The following is a 13,726-nucleotide window of genomic DNA, read 5'->3' on the forward strand; positions in this document are numbered from 1 at the left end:
TTCCTGACAGGGATTTGTTCTCCATGAAATGCTGATGCAAAATCATTTTCTCTCCCTTTGACAGTTTGCAAAATGAACATTCACATTCGCTGTGAGAACAATGTTGCCCCGAGCTGCGGAGTAAACTCTGTGGAACTGGCGAGGAAACTGGCAGAGATGGGACTCAGTGCAGGAGGCATATCCACGTTAAAGAGGAGGCAGACGGTAAGGATGCTGCTGACCTGCTTCTGCGGTAATTCTAACTTTAGATTGTTTGTGCTTGTAACGAATGATGAATAACACTGGCAGTGATGTAGTACTTGTCTTGGCTGCCCCATTCCCTACAATTACAATAGTAGCCACACCTCAAAAAGTGCCTCTCTGGTTCTAAAGCACTTTGGAATATCCTGAGATTGTGAATGTGCTAGAAATAAGTCATTTTTTAACCCAACTCCCTACTTCCATTGGTAAGCTTGCCTGTCAACAATGTACATTTGAAATTCAGGTAGATGATTTCCCAACTATTTTAATTATAATGGCCTAAAAGTGATGGGTGGTACAAAATTCTAATATGTGCTTCTGCAGGGTGTTGCTCCCCTTGTATGTAAATTCACATGGATCAGGAACCAAACTGTCCAGTATACACCGAGTCTTTCAGTCTCTATAGGCTCAGTGAGTTTATCCAGTGAGTGATTAAGCGAAACGCACCAAGAATGTCCCACATTTGATCCCTGCTCTGTGCTGAGGTGCTGACCTCTACTGGAGCACCAGTCAAACCAGTTCTTTCGCTGTTGAGTTAACTGACCTCCACTAGGGCAGTCAGCCTTCGACAGTTAGCATCAGACATCCTGCGATAGAGAGGCATTGGCCTTGGCTTCTGTTCCAGGTCTTTGTCCTGAAACCATTGGTGGCTGGAGAGAACAGGATTGGGCTCTACTATGATGTTCCAGATGCACACAAGTAAGCACCACATAGGCTGGATACCAGAGAATGTGAGCAAGGAATTAAATCATCTAGGAGAGAAGAGAAAACTATACACTGAGTTGTGATGGTTAATCCAGACATGTAGGGGAATGCATGCAGGCACAGATTCAATGGAGCTTTTCTCATTACTACTTAATGCTCCTACGAGAATAATTATTCTCTCCCTGCTGTGTAAGTGTACAAGCGTGAGTATTGTGCTTGGTATGGTGCACAGGAAAGATGCTGGGTGCAGTGCACCAAGTTGGAGGAATGGAATGAGGAGGAAGAGATGGGCAGTAGGAAAAAATGTGTTTAAACATCCCTGCATCCGGGTTGGTGTCGCTGTGAAACCCCTGACAGGGGTGAGAATACTCAGAACAAGGACCAATGTTGCTGCCTCAGGATGTTCTCAATAGTGCAGGGGATTTGAGGCGACCTGGTGTTATAATTTGATTCACTGAATGAAGGAGAAACCTGGAGCCGGTCTTTCCTTAACATAGGTTTACCCGCAAAACCCATAGAACACAGGTACAGACTTCATTTTCTCCTCTCCCCCCCCCCCCCCCCCCCCCCCCCCCCCCCCCCCCCCCCAAGGTGGAAATGGGTTCTTATATATACTCAAGGATAATGCCCAACCTTTCCCCAATTAGCCACTGCTCTCTTACTTACAAGTAGAGTATGGACTCATTGAGACAGGATTGCAACAGCTCCAGGTGCTAGGAAAATGTATCAGGAACTTGGGCATGGAGAGATCAGTCCTCCAAGTTTTTAGTCCACATGAATGTCCATACATTATTCTCAACTTGCTCTTTTCTTGCACAAAGCTCGCAAGAGCAGCACTAAGTTATAAAATTTACTCCTGTATTTTATGATGGATATCTCTACCTCTATGTTCCTCATTTAAAGAGACTTGTGTATTGTGTTTCAACAGAACAACAAAATTCCAGTGTTGCATGTTTGTTTTCAAACATTATTCCTGACAAAGAAACATTGCTAGTGTTGGTATCACATTGCAAGAATTCGGCTCTGACTTTAACTCAGTCACGTAAAGTACAGTATTAAGCACTTAAAAGGAAACAATGGCAAAGCTGTGGGGAAAGAGCAGGGTGTGGGACTCATTAGCTCTTTAAGAGGGCTGTCACAGTAGTGAGGGCTGAATGGCCTCCTTTTTGCTGTTTGATTCTATGAAGTAGTAGTGTCTGTCAGATTTGATACTCTTGAGTCTGTCTTTGTTGTTCCCTTAAGAAAACATATTTTATTTCACTGTTTCGGTTATGCAATCCAGGAGCATTTAGTTATTCAGTTTCCTGTGTGCTACAGTAACTCTTTGCATATTCCTTTTCTTTGAAAAAGAGGCAAAGTCATAAGAACCACAAAGAAAACGAGGCCCTGGGTGATACAGCAGACAGCAGTAACAGTAACAGCCAGCGAGTACAACGCAAACTGGGCATCGACGATTTCACCTTCCTCAGTGTTCTAGGGAAAGGCAGCTTTGGGAAGGTAAGTGACACTGTGCTTTGAAAAACCAAAGATACATTTAACATATGGGGCTGAATCCTCTTCTGGGCTGGGGAAAACCCCAACCTGCACACTTCTACGCTCGCAACCTGCAAACCCAACCCATGTGTGACTTCACACACCACTTTTGTCTTTTCACACCGGGGTCTGGCTTGCAGTGCAGTTTGCTAGAGTGTGTGAGCAGTGTGGGTGCGGAAGGCGGGTTGCTTAGAAGGCCCACCTCGTTCTCCAACACAACAGCCCAGCTCCCAACAGCGTTTAAAGGCTCCCTAAACCACACTCCTCACACACTCCATTCACCCCCATTCCAGCATTGTCACCTCAGATCACCTTTGCCATCTCATGCCATCTCCATGTTCCCCATGTATCCTCCATGCCCATTCAGATCACCCATGCCACCCCATGCAATCTCTATGCCTCCCATGTATCCTCCAAAGCACTGACCCAGTATGCACCATGTACAGTCCTATGATTCCATGCAATATTAATGGAAATATTTTACATTTCTTGGGAGAAAAGGTCAACTTCTCACCATCTAATAAAAGTCTCCACACCTTTGGTTCTGAGAAAAGAAATCATTCTGTCACGTGAAAGAACCTTGCAATACTTGTAATTATATTACAAACCAAAATCCACACCAGTGGGACAATCTGTTATTACAGCATCTTGAAACTGTCATTCATTCTCAGATGAATGGAACACCTACTGTGTTGAAACCCATCAGCGCTTGAAACTCAACAAGCATTCAGAATGGCCACAACTGTCCAAATAATACACTATAATGGGAAGGAGAGAACACAAGGTACTAATATCAATTTCCAAGTAGACTGCCTGTCAATTAAATGTAAGGAAGCAGGTGGTTAGATATTTTTCAAATTTAAAATCAGATTTTTTTTTATCAGCCAGAGCCATTTAAATCACAGTAGAAAATATGACAGCACAGGTGGACAGGACATAGAATAACTGAATCACAGAATTGAATATTGCTGAAAAAAGAGACCCTTTTTTGTTGAAGGTTTTCATCTTGCACTAATTAGGACAATTCGCAAGAAAATCCCAATGTCGGTGTATGAGAAGAGAGTGCTGATTGGTTGGCAAGTGGACTTTGATTAGTAGTGGTATTGCCATGGAGAATGCACCAGTGGATGGTGACTGACAGTTAATTGCCCAGCATTTTCCGAAATTTAAACCAGACAGCTGGACTCTCATTGGTCAAGACATTTCCCTGGGGAATGAACTAGTGAATGGCTGTCACTTATTTTGTTTAGCTGTAACAAGCGCAATCTGTGTACATGTTCTTTCTGCCTATAAAGAACAGGGTCCTGTGTATTAATATATGTAGCTTCCAGTACTTGCAGATGTGCCACACTGTGAGCCCAACTGCCAATCTTAAATTGGTTGCCAACAAAATTCTTAGCAGACTGAGGATTATTTAGCAAATGTTGTTCAATCGGGGAATCACATCTAATGTTAGACATGGTGGCTGGAATTCTCCACAGTCCCACAGTGAGGCCTGCGAGCCATTGAAATCTCCATTCACATAGGTAGGAATGGAAGATCCTGCCGGCGCGAGGGGTTGGAAAATTCCGACCTGTGTTTTGAGGTTTGCAAGTACAGGCTGGTGGGGTATAGTCCGTACCTTGCCTGTTGCAAACAGCAGAAGGGACAGGCTGTTTGATACAATCCAACAGTCTTTGGGACATATGGCCTACATACCTAGCATCACTGGCACTGAAATTCAGATACCACATTACTCATTTGCGTGTCACAGAATTGTTACGGCACAGGAGGCCATTCGGCCCTCCATGTCTTTGCCAACTCTCTGAATGAGCAATGCACTGAGTGTCATTGCCCCCGCCTTCTCCCCATAACCCTGCATATTCTTCCTTTTCAGATAATAATCCGATTCCCTCTTCCATTATGTAACATTTTTCACTGCATTATGGTGCTTTCTCCATTGGAAAAGCACTGAAATGCACGTGAACAAATACACAAGGCTGGTCAATATTAGGATCAACCTACCTCCAAAGGACAGATCCCTATGATGAATCACTGCATTAAAACCACATCTACATTATAGTTAAGCACCAGAATGTTCCCAGTTCCTCAACAGGCTTTCCATTTTCTTCTCTAACTCTCAAACTTGCTGTGCTTTTAATGGGCTTCCAAACCCCGCACCAGCCGGTGTCTGGAAGGAAATCTGATTCTTTTTCCCCTCACTTAAGTGAGGAATCCGATCTCAGCAGTGACAGGTGCATACACTAGACATTCCCAACCTGCAGGAAGACAAGAGGAAGATGGCGTGGGCTGGGAAAGCAGAGGAAAATTGGATTTCCACAAAAAGAACTAAGTTTGGCCATTCACGCACCAAAACTTGTCTTTGCACCCAGATGAAAATTCGGCCCATATCTTTTATTATCTGTAACATGTTGGGACACAGCAAACCACCACACATGCTGTGTTCTATCTGCTTTGCTCAGCATCTGGTAACAGAATGACTGCAGGATTTCTCTGATCCTCTATTGTCATGAATTGATACATTATGTATGAAGCAATTCAGTTAGATTCCCCACAACATTGTGAGAGTAATGTGAATATCAGTATTGGACCTGAACTCTAGATGCTTTAACTTTTTCCCCCTTAAACAGAATAGTGGGGCTGGGTGTTATAGAGCCCACTGTAGCGGGAAGGAGAGTGGGCAGGCTCACAGAACCACGTGGGAGGCTGCACATTAGAAAACCAGCAGCGGGAAAGGCAAGGATTCGGAAAGCTGCCCATCTGCAGTGGGAACTTCACGTTTATGCATAATGGACAACTTGCATCTAACTTAAATCTTACTTGCCAGGATGTAATGCAGCCTCCAGATTAAATGAAACTGACACAAGTCTCTTGTGCCTTCAATAACCTGCCTGTTGAAAGCTGGAGACTTAAATGCCATTTACCTGACTCACTATGAGAACCCTTTTGGCTTGCAGGAGTGTGAGTCACAGAACGGTGGATTGATTTTGGAGAATTCTTCTCCATGTTAAAACTTGATACTCTTACACTCTAATGGGCAGAGTCTGAGGAAGCGCAGAGTCCAGAATATTGGGTCCAAAAATTAAAGGGGCAGTGCACAGCCGAAGGACTCAGCGGTCAGTCATTAAAGTGACAACAACCTCTGAGTTCCTAAGGGGAAGATACTTCGGAGACTGCCTGTAAGGAGAGGGGAAAGATTCTGGTATCACGGGAATCATTCACTCTATACTCCTTTATCCTGGATCCCTGGAGGCGATTAGCACTGCAGAGGAACACCATGCTGCACAGCAACCAGGACATGCCAACTTGCAGATGCATGTCCTGTAAATATGGCGCCATCTCCTGCACAGGGATCAGGTGACAGGGGCTTCTCGACATCAGAGCCACCCCAACCACATGTTCCAGCAGCAAGCCCACATCACACATAATCATGAACTTGTCACCACGTTATCTGGTTCACGTGACCAGATCCTTCCCACGCCAGATTTCTGACCACACTGGGCCTGTGCACGGAGGCAGTGATGATAGGACTAAATCCAGCCCAATTACTTTCAAACCTGAGAATGACAAAGGTCAAACACTCTCCCCTAATACCAATGGTAGAATCTTCATTCTATAATGTCACGCAAAACTCTCTGACTATTCCATTTTAATGAGGGGGGGGAGTGTTTTACATTTTTTTAAGGATTGGAAGCAAGAGTCTAAAACAAAGAATTTATTTTGACAACTACAACTTTTAAAATTACTTACTGAGGAGTCAGATTGCACACTTTGTTTTAAAGTTACAGTTTTACACCAGGTTGCCTCCGGATAGTTATCCCTATCACAATAGAGTCAGTGTTGACACCAGGGGACCCAATAGCAGAACCATCTGACATTACACTGCATTACACAGTGATAGAACAATTATTTGCCCTAATGTAAAAGTGTGATTGCACTGTCTTTGAAATGTGTGCAGTAGCCTTTCTCCTCATTCATTTCCACCCTCTTGAGAGCACCATGTCGCACTATACAAATTAAAGGAGTTTTCAACAACAACTTACATAGCACCTTTAGCATAATGAAGTTCCTCAAGGCACTTCACAGGAGCATTACAAAACCATGTATGACAAGGAGACACAAAGGAGATATTAGGTCAGATGACCAAAACTATGGTCAATGACTTTTGTTTTAAGAAGTGTCTTAAAGGAGGAAAGTGAGGTAGAGAGCTTGGGACCTAGATGACTGAAGACATGATCTCCAATGGTGAAGCAACTGTGATTGGAAATGCACAGGAAGCCAGAATTAGAGAGCACAGATATCTCACAGGATTGTGGAGTTCAAAGAGATTACAGAGATAGCGAGTGGCAAGACCATGGAACGATTTGAAAACAAGGATGAGAATTTTAAAATGAAGATATTGCTTGACCGGAAGCCAATTAGGGCAGTAAGCACAGGGGTGATAGAGGAATGGGACTTGTTGCAAGTGAAGACACAGGCAACAGAGTTTTAGGTGACTTCAAGTTCATGGAATGTAGAATGTGGGAGGAATGTATTGGAATAGTCAAGTATAGAGGTAACAAAGGAATGAACTAGGGTTTCAGCAGCTGATGAGCTAAAACAGGGGCAAAAGTAAAGCCAGTCACCGGAGGTGGAAAAAGGGAAATGACTCGAATATGAGGTTGGAAGCTCAGCTCTGGATCAGCTCTGCAGGTTGCCTGGAAATGTCCTTAACTTCCACTTCTGAACTGGGATTGCTCCATATGTAACTGGCCACCCTTTATATTAGCAAATTAATCAACTGGGTTAGCCTGAGGAATCATAAAATTCAAAAAAAAACTAACCAAATGGCAAAAGGATGTTGTAGAGTGATGGAGCTCTTGTGAATACAGCAGACTGAGAGAAATTAACTCCCTGCCCAATATTCACCCTGATCTGGAAGAGGCAGAGTGCCTGTCCCATAATAGGATATAATAGGATAACATTGAACGCATCAAACCATTCACTGTCACACATCTTTTTGCGATCTTTAAATAACTCAGTCAGTATAAAAGACAGCTGAGTTCCTGTGTTCGAAGCGAAGACCAAAAGAAAAATCCTGGTTAATCAGCAGGTTGTCATGTGGTCATTTTCAAATATATCCGGGTGTATTTGCTGGCTTGTCTGATACTGAGCTTTTCAAACCTCAGTACTCCTAGATTTAATCCTTTACCTGTATTGAACTGGCTGATGGCAGGCCCTAATATTGGTCCATATGTTCTAGACGATAAGACATAGGAGCAGAAGAAGGCCATTTGGCCCATCGTGTCTGCTCCACCATTCAGTGAGATCATGGCTGATCTGATGTTCCTTAACTCCACTTTCCTGCCTTTTCCCCATAACCCTTGATTCCCTTACTGATTAAAAGTCTGTCTATTTCAGCCTTGAATATACTTAACAACCCAGCCTCTTCAGCCCTTTGCGGTTAAGAATTCCACCGATTGACTACCTTCTGAGAGAAGAAATTCCTCCTCATCTCTCTCTTAAATGGGCACCCCCTTACTCTGAGGTTATGCCCTCTGGTCCTCACCTCTCCCACAAGGGGAAACAACCCCTCAGCATCTACCCTGTCAAGAATCTTATACGTTTCTTGTGGTGAGGGGGAGAAATAGTGAGGATTCCTATTCCTGATCCTGCAGGAAGTGTTTTAATCTGGGTACTGTCGATGGCCAGGTTGGGTTCAGCTTTGATTGCCCTTATAATTAGAGTTGTAGAGTTTTTTGTGTAATTAAAAACACATTTCATCATCACCTTCAAGAGAAGTGGGGTAAAGACAGAGGGTTTCTTTTAAGAAAAGTGATCTTATAAACGCCTTTTTTTCAAAAAAGAGCAGTGCCAAATCAAAACAGACACATCTTAACTGGTTAAACCATTCAGAGGAAACCTTTCCATTTCTTTCTTTGTTCTGTATTAAGCCAGAAATGCTGCATTCATAACTTGCTGTCTGACTCCAGGTGATGCTGGCTGAGTTAAAAGGCACTGAAGATGTTTATGCTGTGAAAATATTGAAGAAAGACATGATTCTCCAAGATGACGATGTGGAGTGTACAATGACTGAGAAACGGATCCTGTCACTGGCCAGAAACCACCCGTACCTCACACAGATCTTCTGTTGCTTCCAAACGACGGTTAGTGTATAGATCAATTAAATCAGGTCCTGTTAGAAAGTGTGTCTCCAGTGAATACCTCACCTCGCACACACAACATTGTCATTATGTTGCCATGTAAATCTTTCTTATTCATCATAATAGAATGGGATTCCCGTGGGAACCTGAAGATAGCCAAGTATGTGTATGTTTTGGTCCTGCAAGTCTGGTATAGTAGTGTGTTAAGCATGGGAATGAATACAAGCATTATATAGTATTTGCAGCACCGAAAAAGGCCACCCAGTCCAACAGATCGATACTGTACCAGTGTTTATGCTAAGCCTCCTCCCACCCCTACACCACCCAACCCTATCAACATATCCTCCTTTTCCTTTCTCCATTATATCTAGCTTTTGTGTTTATTTAGCTTCCCGTTAAATGCATTTATGCTAGTCACCTCAGCTACTCCTGAGTTCCATTTCTAATCATCTCTGGGTAAAAGAGATTCCTCTGAATTTTCTGTTGGATTAATTAGGGACTGTCTTGCATTAGTGGTTCTTTGATCTGATCTCACCTCCAAGTAGAAACTTCTTTGGTATGTCTACCCTACCAAACACTTTCACAATCTTAGAGACCTTTAACAGGACATCCCTCTGTCCTCTCTTTTCAAGAGATAAGAACCCCAGTTCTGCTATTATTCTAGTAAATCATTTTTGCACTTCCTGCAGTGCCTCTATTTTACACCTTTTCTATAATATGGAGACCGGAGTTGTTTGCAGGACATCTCATCTGCCTTTTGCCCCTCCCAGACTCAGTTTCTCCAATGTCCTCCTTGTGAGGCTCCTTACCTTAATCTACAAGATCTAATTCAACCAAAAATCTATCACTCACCTTGCTTCCCTCACTGGGTCCTGACCACTTATCACTCTCATACTTACATCAAACTTAAAACCCACGCCCTCATTTTCAACTCCCTCCAAAGCCATGCTGTACCTGATCCCTGTGACCTCCCCCAACCTTAGATACTCTGCTACACCAACACCAGTCACCTAACTCTGGTATTCTGCATGCCCCTCTTTCTGTGCACCACCATTGGTGATAGAGCCTTTAGCCTTCTCGATCCCATCCTTTCAACTTTCTAAACTTCCCTGCCTCACCACCTCCCTCTTCACTTTTAATTGTCTTCTCAAACTCCATCTCTTTGACCACCCATCAACTCTTCCTCAAAAGTTCGTCGTCCTTTTTTCTCCTCTGCCAATTCCCTTGGACGTTTTCAATATTAAAGCTGCACTGTAAGTGCAAGTTGTTGATTAAGGGAGCTCTCTACTTTCACTGGGCTTTGAAAGAGGTGGTGGGGGAGGTATGAATAACTAGCCAGTTTTAGTTGGATTCATGTGGGAAGATCTCAGCATTCGGGGCTCGAGAGGATCTTCCTGCAGCTCCACCAAGAAGTGTGATTTCATTGTGGTGTCTGTGAAGGAAGGAGTAAATCACGGCTGGTATGGTGTTGGAGGAATGATGGAGTGAAAATTAAGCCCTGGTAGTTTGTGAAACCCTGCAATCTTTTGTATTTGTCCTGCTTGACCTGTTTGCCATGTTATTGTTTGTGCAGTACCTAGAGTCTAACAACAGATGGCATCTGGTAACGTTAGTTGGCTCACTCAGTGATTCAAGTTAGATTACTGTATTAAACAAATAGGAGAATCTGAAAAAATGAAAACATTGGCATTTTTAGAACTACACTTGAATGAAGTTCAATGAGTTTAACAAGTTTATTGAAGTGAGTTCATTATTACACGCTGTTGCCCTGGACCATGCAGAATCGGATCCTTGGTTGGTTGATGTACCTCTGAGTTAATAATTCTCAAGCTTTTCTGTCAGCAGAAAATTTTGTCACTTACATTTACACTTATAAACAATCACTTGACAGTACAGAGCTTGAATATTGCTGAAAAGAGGGAGATGTTGCCAAAACTTTATGTCTTGCACTTATCAGGATAAACACAGGGGTGCCATATTTGAAACAGTCGCAATTTATACTACAGGAGCAAAAGGTGCTGTTGGTTGGCAAGTTGACTGTATTCAAGCCTTGTGCCTTGTTTGAATTACCCAGAAGCATGGGGAGTCCATAGTTCCCTGTTGTTTTCTCCATGGCAATGCCTCAGCCAATCGGAGTTGACTTGCCAACCAATCAGCACCTTTTCTCATGTATTATAAATTGTTGTGATTGTTTGAAATTTGGCGTTCTTGCGTTTGTCCTGGTAAGTGCAAAACCACAAGCTTTGACAGCATGTCTCTATTTTCAGCAACATACACTTACCTGCAGATTTTCTGTGGGCTTTTCCATGCATACTTGCAGCGATTAGAATTGTATTCAGTGCTGCGCCCTCATAGGATATTTGTGTCCTGTCTGAATAGGGCAAGCAACTAGACAATTAGGTAACTAATTTGAAGAATTTTTAATGAGCAGTGCAGAATTTAAACCAGGAAGTGTAAGTTGAAATACTGAATTGAATATTAAATCAGTGGAAGCAAGCTAACTATAAAGGGAAAATAAAATTAGATTAAGAGCGATATAAAAGAAACACAAAAAGTACATTTCTTTAAACTTTTTAAATCTTCAACAATAATCAAAATGAATGAGACTCTACACTTATAAAAGTGACTTTCAGTTCTGAAAGGTTGTTTGCCAGTAATTTGGACCTGTCATGACCTTAAAAATCCACTTATACCAGAATGGACATCCTTAACGTTTTTTTTGGCAAGTTTAGTGGATAATTACTGGGTATTTATGGTAAGTATTATTTCTTCACACTTTCCATGTGTTTCAACCCATATTTCATCTCTGTGAAGCTTTTGGAGGAACAGGGTAACTTAGACAGCATCTTCCTGATTTCTACATATCAACTGCTGATCTGCAGTTTCTGAATGTTGTTGTTTGATTCACTGTTTAATAACGGTGAGTGCTGTTGGCTTGGCTTTTACAGTAGGAAAAATGATAAGGCTATTTTGTTTTTCCCTTATGGTGTTCTCTCCAACAACAGCACTCTTGGGCAATCCTGTAATATTTTGGTGCTTTTATGTTGCTCCTGTTTTAATTTGGACACTGTGATATTTGTCACTGAGCTGGTACCCAGTGTTTTCACTACTAAATCCAGTTGTCTTATCCCAGTGGCTGACTTGTGACCCTCAGTTTTTCACAGACCTATGTGACTGCTGACAGGATAAGGCAGCCAGATTTAGTTGAATGTATTCTGGTCTCCAGAATCTAAATTAAACTGTAGTCTTATATTGAAACACTCAAAGGTACTGAAAATCTCTTCAGACAAAAATTTCTTCACATGATAAAATCCCATGGGTGAAAATTGCATCATCTTGATTCTAATAGTGTGTGCGCTGATTATTCTCCAATAGAGGAATGTACCAATCAGAATGACAAAAAGGGGCTTAACTTCCTGAGTGAGTCTTTCTTCCTGAGTTTTTGTTTTTCAGTGGAACGTGTTTTTGTTGAACACATTGAATTGTTACTCTAAATATCCACCACTGTTCATTTATCGCCATACCATTTAATCTATTTACCTAATTAACCTTAGCCAGTTCTTCACTCATATCTGTGTAATTGGCTTTGCTTAAGTTTAAGATCCTTGCTTATGACTGGAGTATGTCACTTTCAAACTTAATATGGAATTTAATAGTATTGTAATCACTATTTCCCAGTGGATTTTTTACTATGATATTACTAATTAGCCAGGCTTCATTACACAATACTAGATCTAAGGTAGCTTTATCCCTAGGTTGTTCCACAATGTATTGCTCCAATAAACTGTTACAAAAACATTCTACAAACTCATCTTCTAGACCACTCTTGCCAATTTGATAGTCCCAAATGAAGATTAAAGTACCCCACAATTATTACCCTGCCTTTGTTGCAAACTCCAATAATTTCTTGTTTAATGTTCTACCCAATGGGTGGGAGGAGGCTATGAACTACTCCCTAATTTCCACTCATACTGATTCTACTTCATGATCTTCAGAGGCCAGTTCTTTTTTCACTAATGTCCTTATGTCATCCTTTATTATCAGAGCTACTCCTCCTCCTTTGCCATTCTGTTTATCTGACTTTCTGAAATATTATGTACCCTGGAATATTTATTTGCCAACTTTGATCACCTTTTAACCATCGGCAGCATTTTCCCTTCAGCGAGTGGGGGCAGGGCCTGCTCACCAGTGTGTAAAATGGCACATGGTGACATCAGGCGGGTGTCCCGACATCACCGCCCGTCTTTCTGATCCTCAGTTCGACAGGTCTGCAGTGGAGTCGGCTGTGCGCTTGCCGATCTATCAAAGGCCTATTAAGACCTGTTAAAAACTAATTAAACCACTTAACTGAGCTGCAGTCCAATCTTAAGGTTGGCGGGCAGGTGAAGAGCACAAGTGGCCTTCGCATTTTTCATGAAACCTCATCCACGGGCGGGATGAGGTTTCATGAAGGATTTATTAACTAAAAAATTTTTGAAAAAATCCATTGACATGTCCCAGCTCATGTGATACTGTCACATGAGAGGACGTGTTTTAAAAGTTTTTTTTTCCCTTTATTTAAATTTTAAAATCTTAAAATGATCTCCTTGGGGCACCTCTGTGCCTTGGGGAGCTCTCTGCGCTCTTTCACGCACATACGCAGAGGAGCACAGGGAACCTCTCAGGGAATCCCCCCACCCACCTGCACAGGGAGTGCTCAGTGTTTCTGGGCATGCATCACGATGGGCGGGCCTTAATTGGCCCGCCCACGTAAAATGGTGACGCGTCCCTGATCGGGGGCGCCGATTGGGTTCACGCCCGCCCCTGCCCGCCTCCTCAGAACCCTCCTAACGGGAGGAAATTTCTGCCCCATGTCTCTGTAATGGCAATTAGATCTAAACCATTTATCTCTATTTGTGCCACTAGTTCATCTATCTTATTACAGATGCTTCTTACATTCAGATGAAGAACCTTTAATTTCACATTTTTACTTCCATTCCCTGCAATGACTTATTCGTTGATGTACAATGTTTACTAAATCCTCTGTCCCTTCCTGACCCTTTCTGTTTCCCTTTTTTATCCCATGGCTATACTTTTCCAATGCCTCAACCTTTCTCTTTGGATTT

The 13,726-nt window shown here is 42.4% G+C and overlaps 1 protein-coding gene across 2 annotated transcripts in view; it reads left to right on the forward strand.

The window, feature by feature from the left end:
- prkcha (protein kinase C, eta, a) overlaps positions 1 to 13,726 on the forward strand; it is a 217,089-nt gene that overhangs the window by 136,013 nt on the left and 67,350 nt on the right. The window contains exons 8-10 of one of the 2 annotated variants that reach the window (XM_041214866.1): positions 65 to 204; positions 2,296 to 2,442; positions 8,451 to 8,624. In XM_041214866.1, the coding sequence (XP_041070800.1) occupies positions 65 to 204; positions 2,296 to 2,442; positions 8,451 to 8,624 (461 nt within the window). The remainder of the gene's footprint in view (positions 1 to 64; positions 205 to 2,295; positions 2,443 to 8,450; positions 8,625 to 13,726) is intronic. The other variant, XM_041214867.1, reaches the window with a different exon arrangement.

This window comes from Carcharodon carcharias, chromosome 20 (genome assembly GCF_017639515.1).
Source record: "Carcharodon carcharias isolate sCarCar2 chromosome 20, sCarCar2.pri, whole genome shotgun sequence".
Taxonomy (NCBI): domain Eukaryota; kingdom Metazoa; phylum Chordata; class Chondrichthyes; order Lamniformes; family Lamnidae; genus Carcharodon; species Carcharodon carcharias.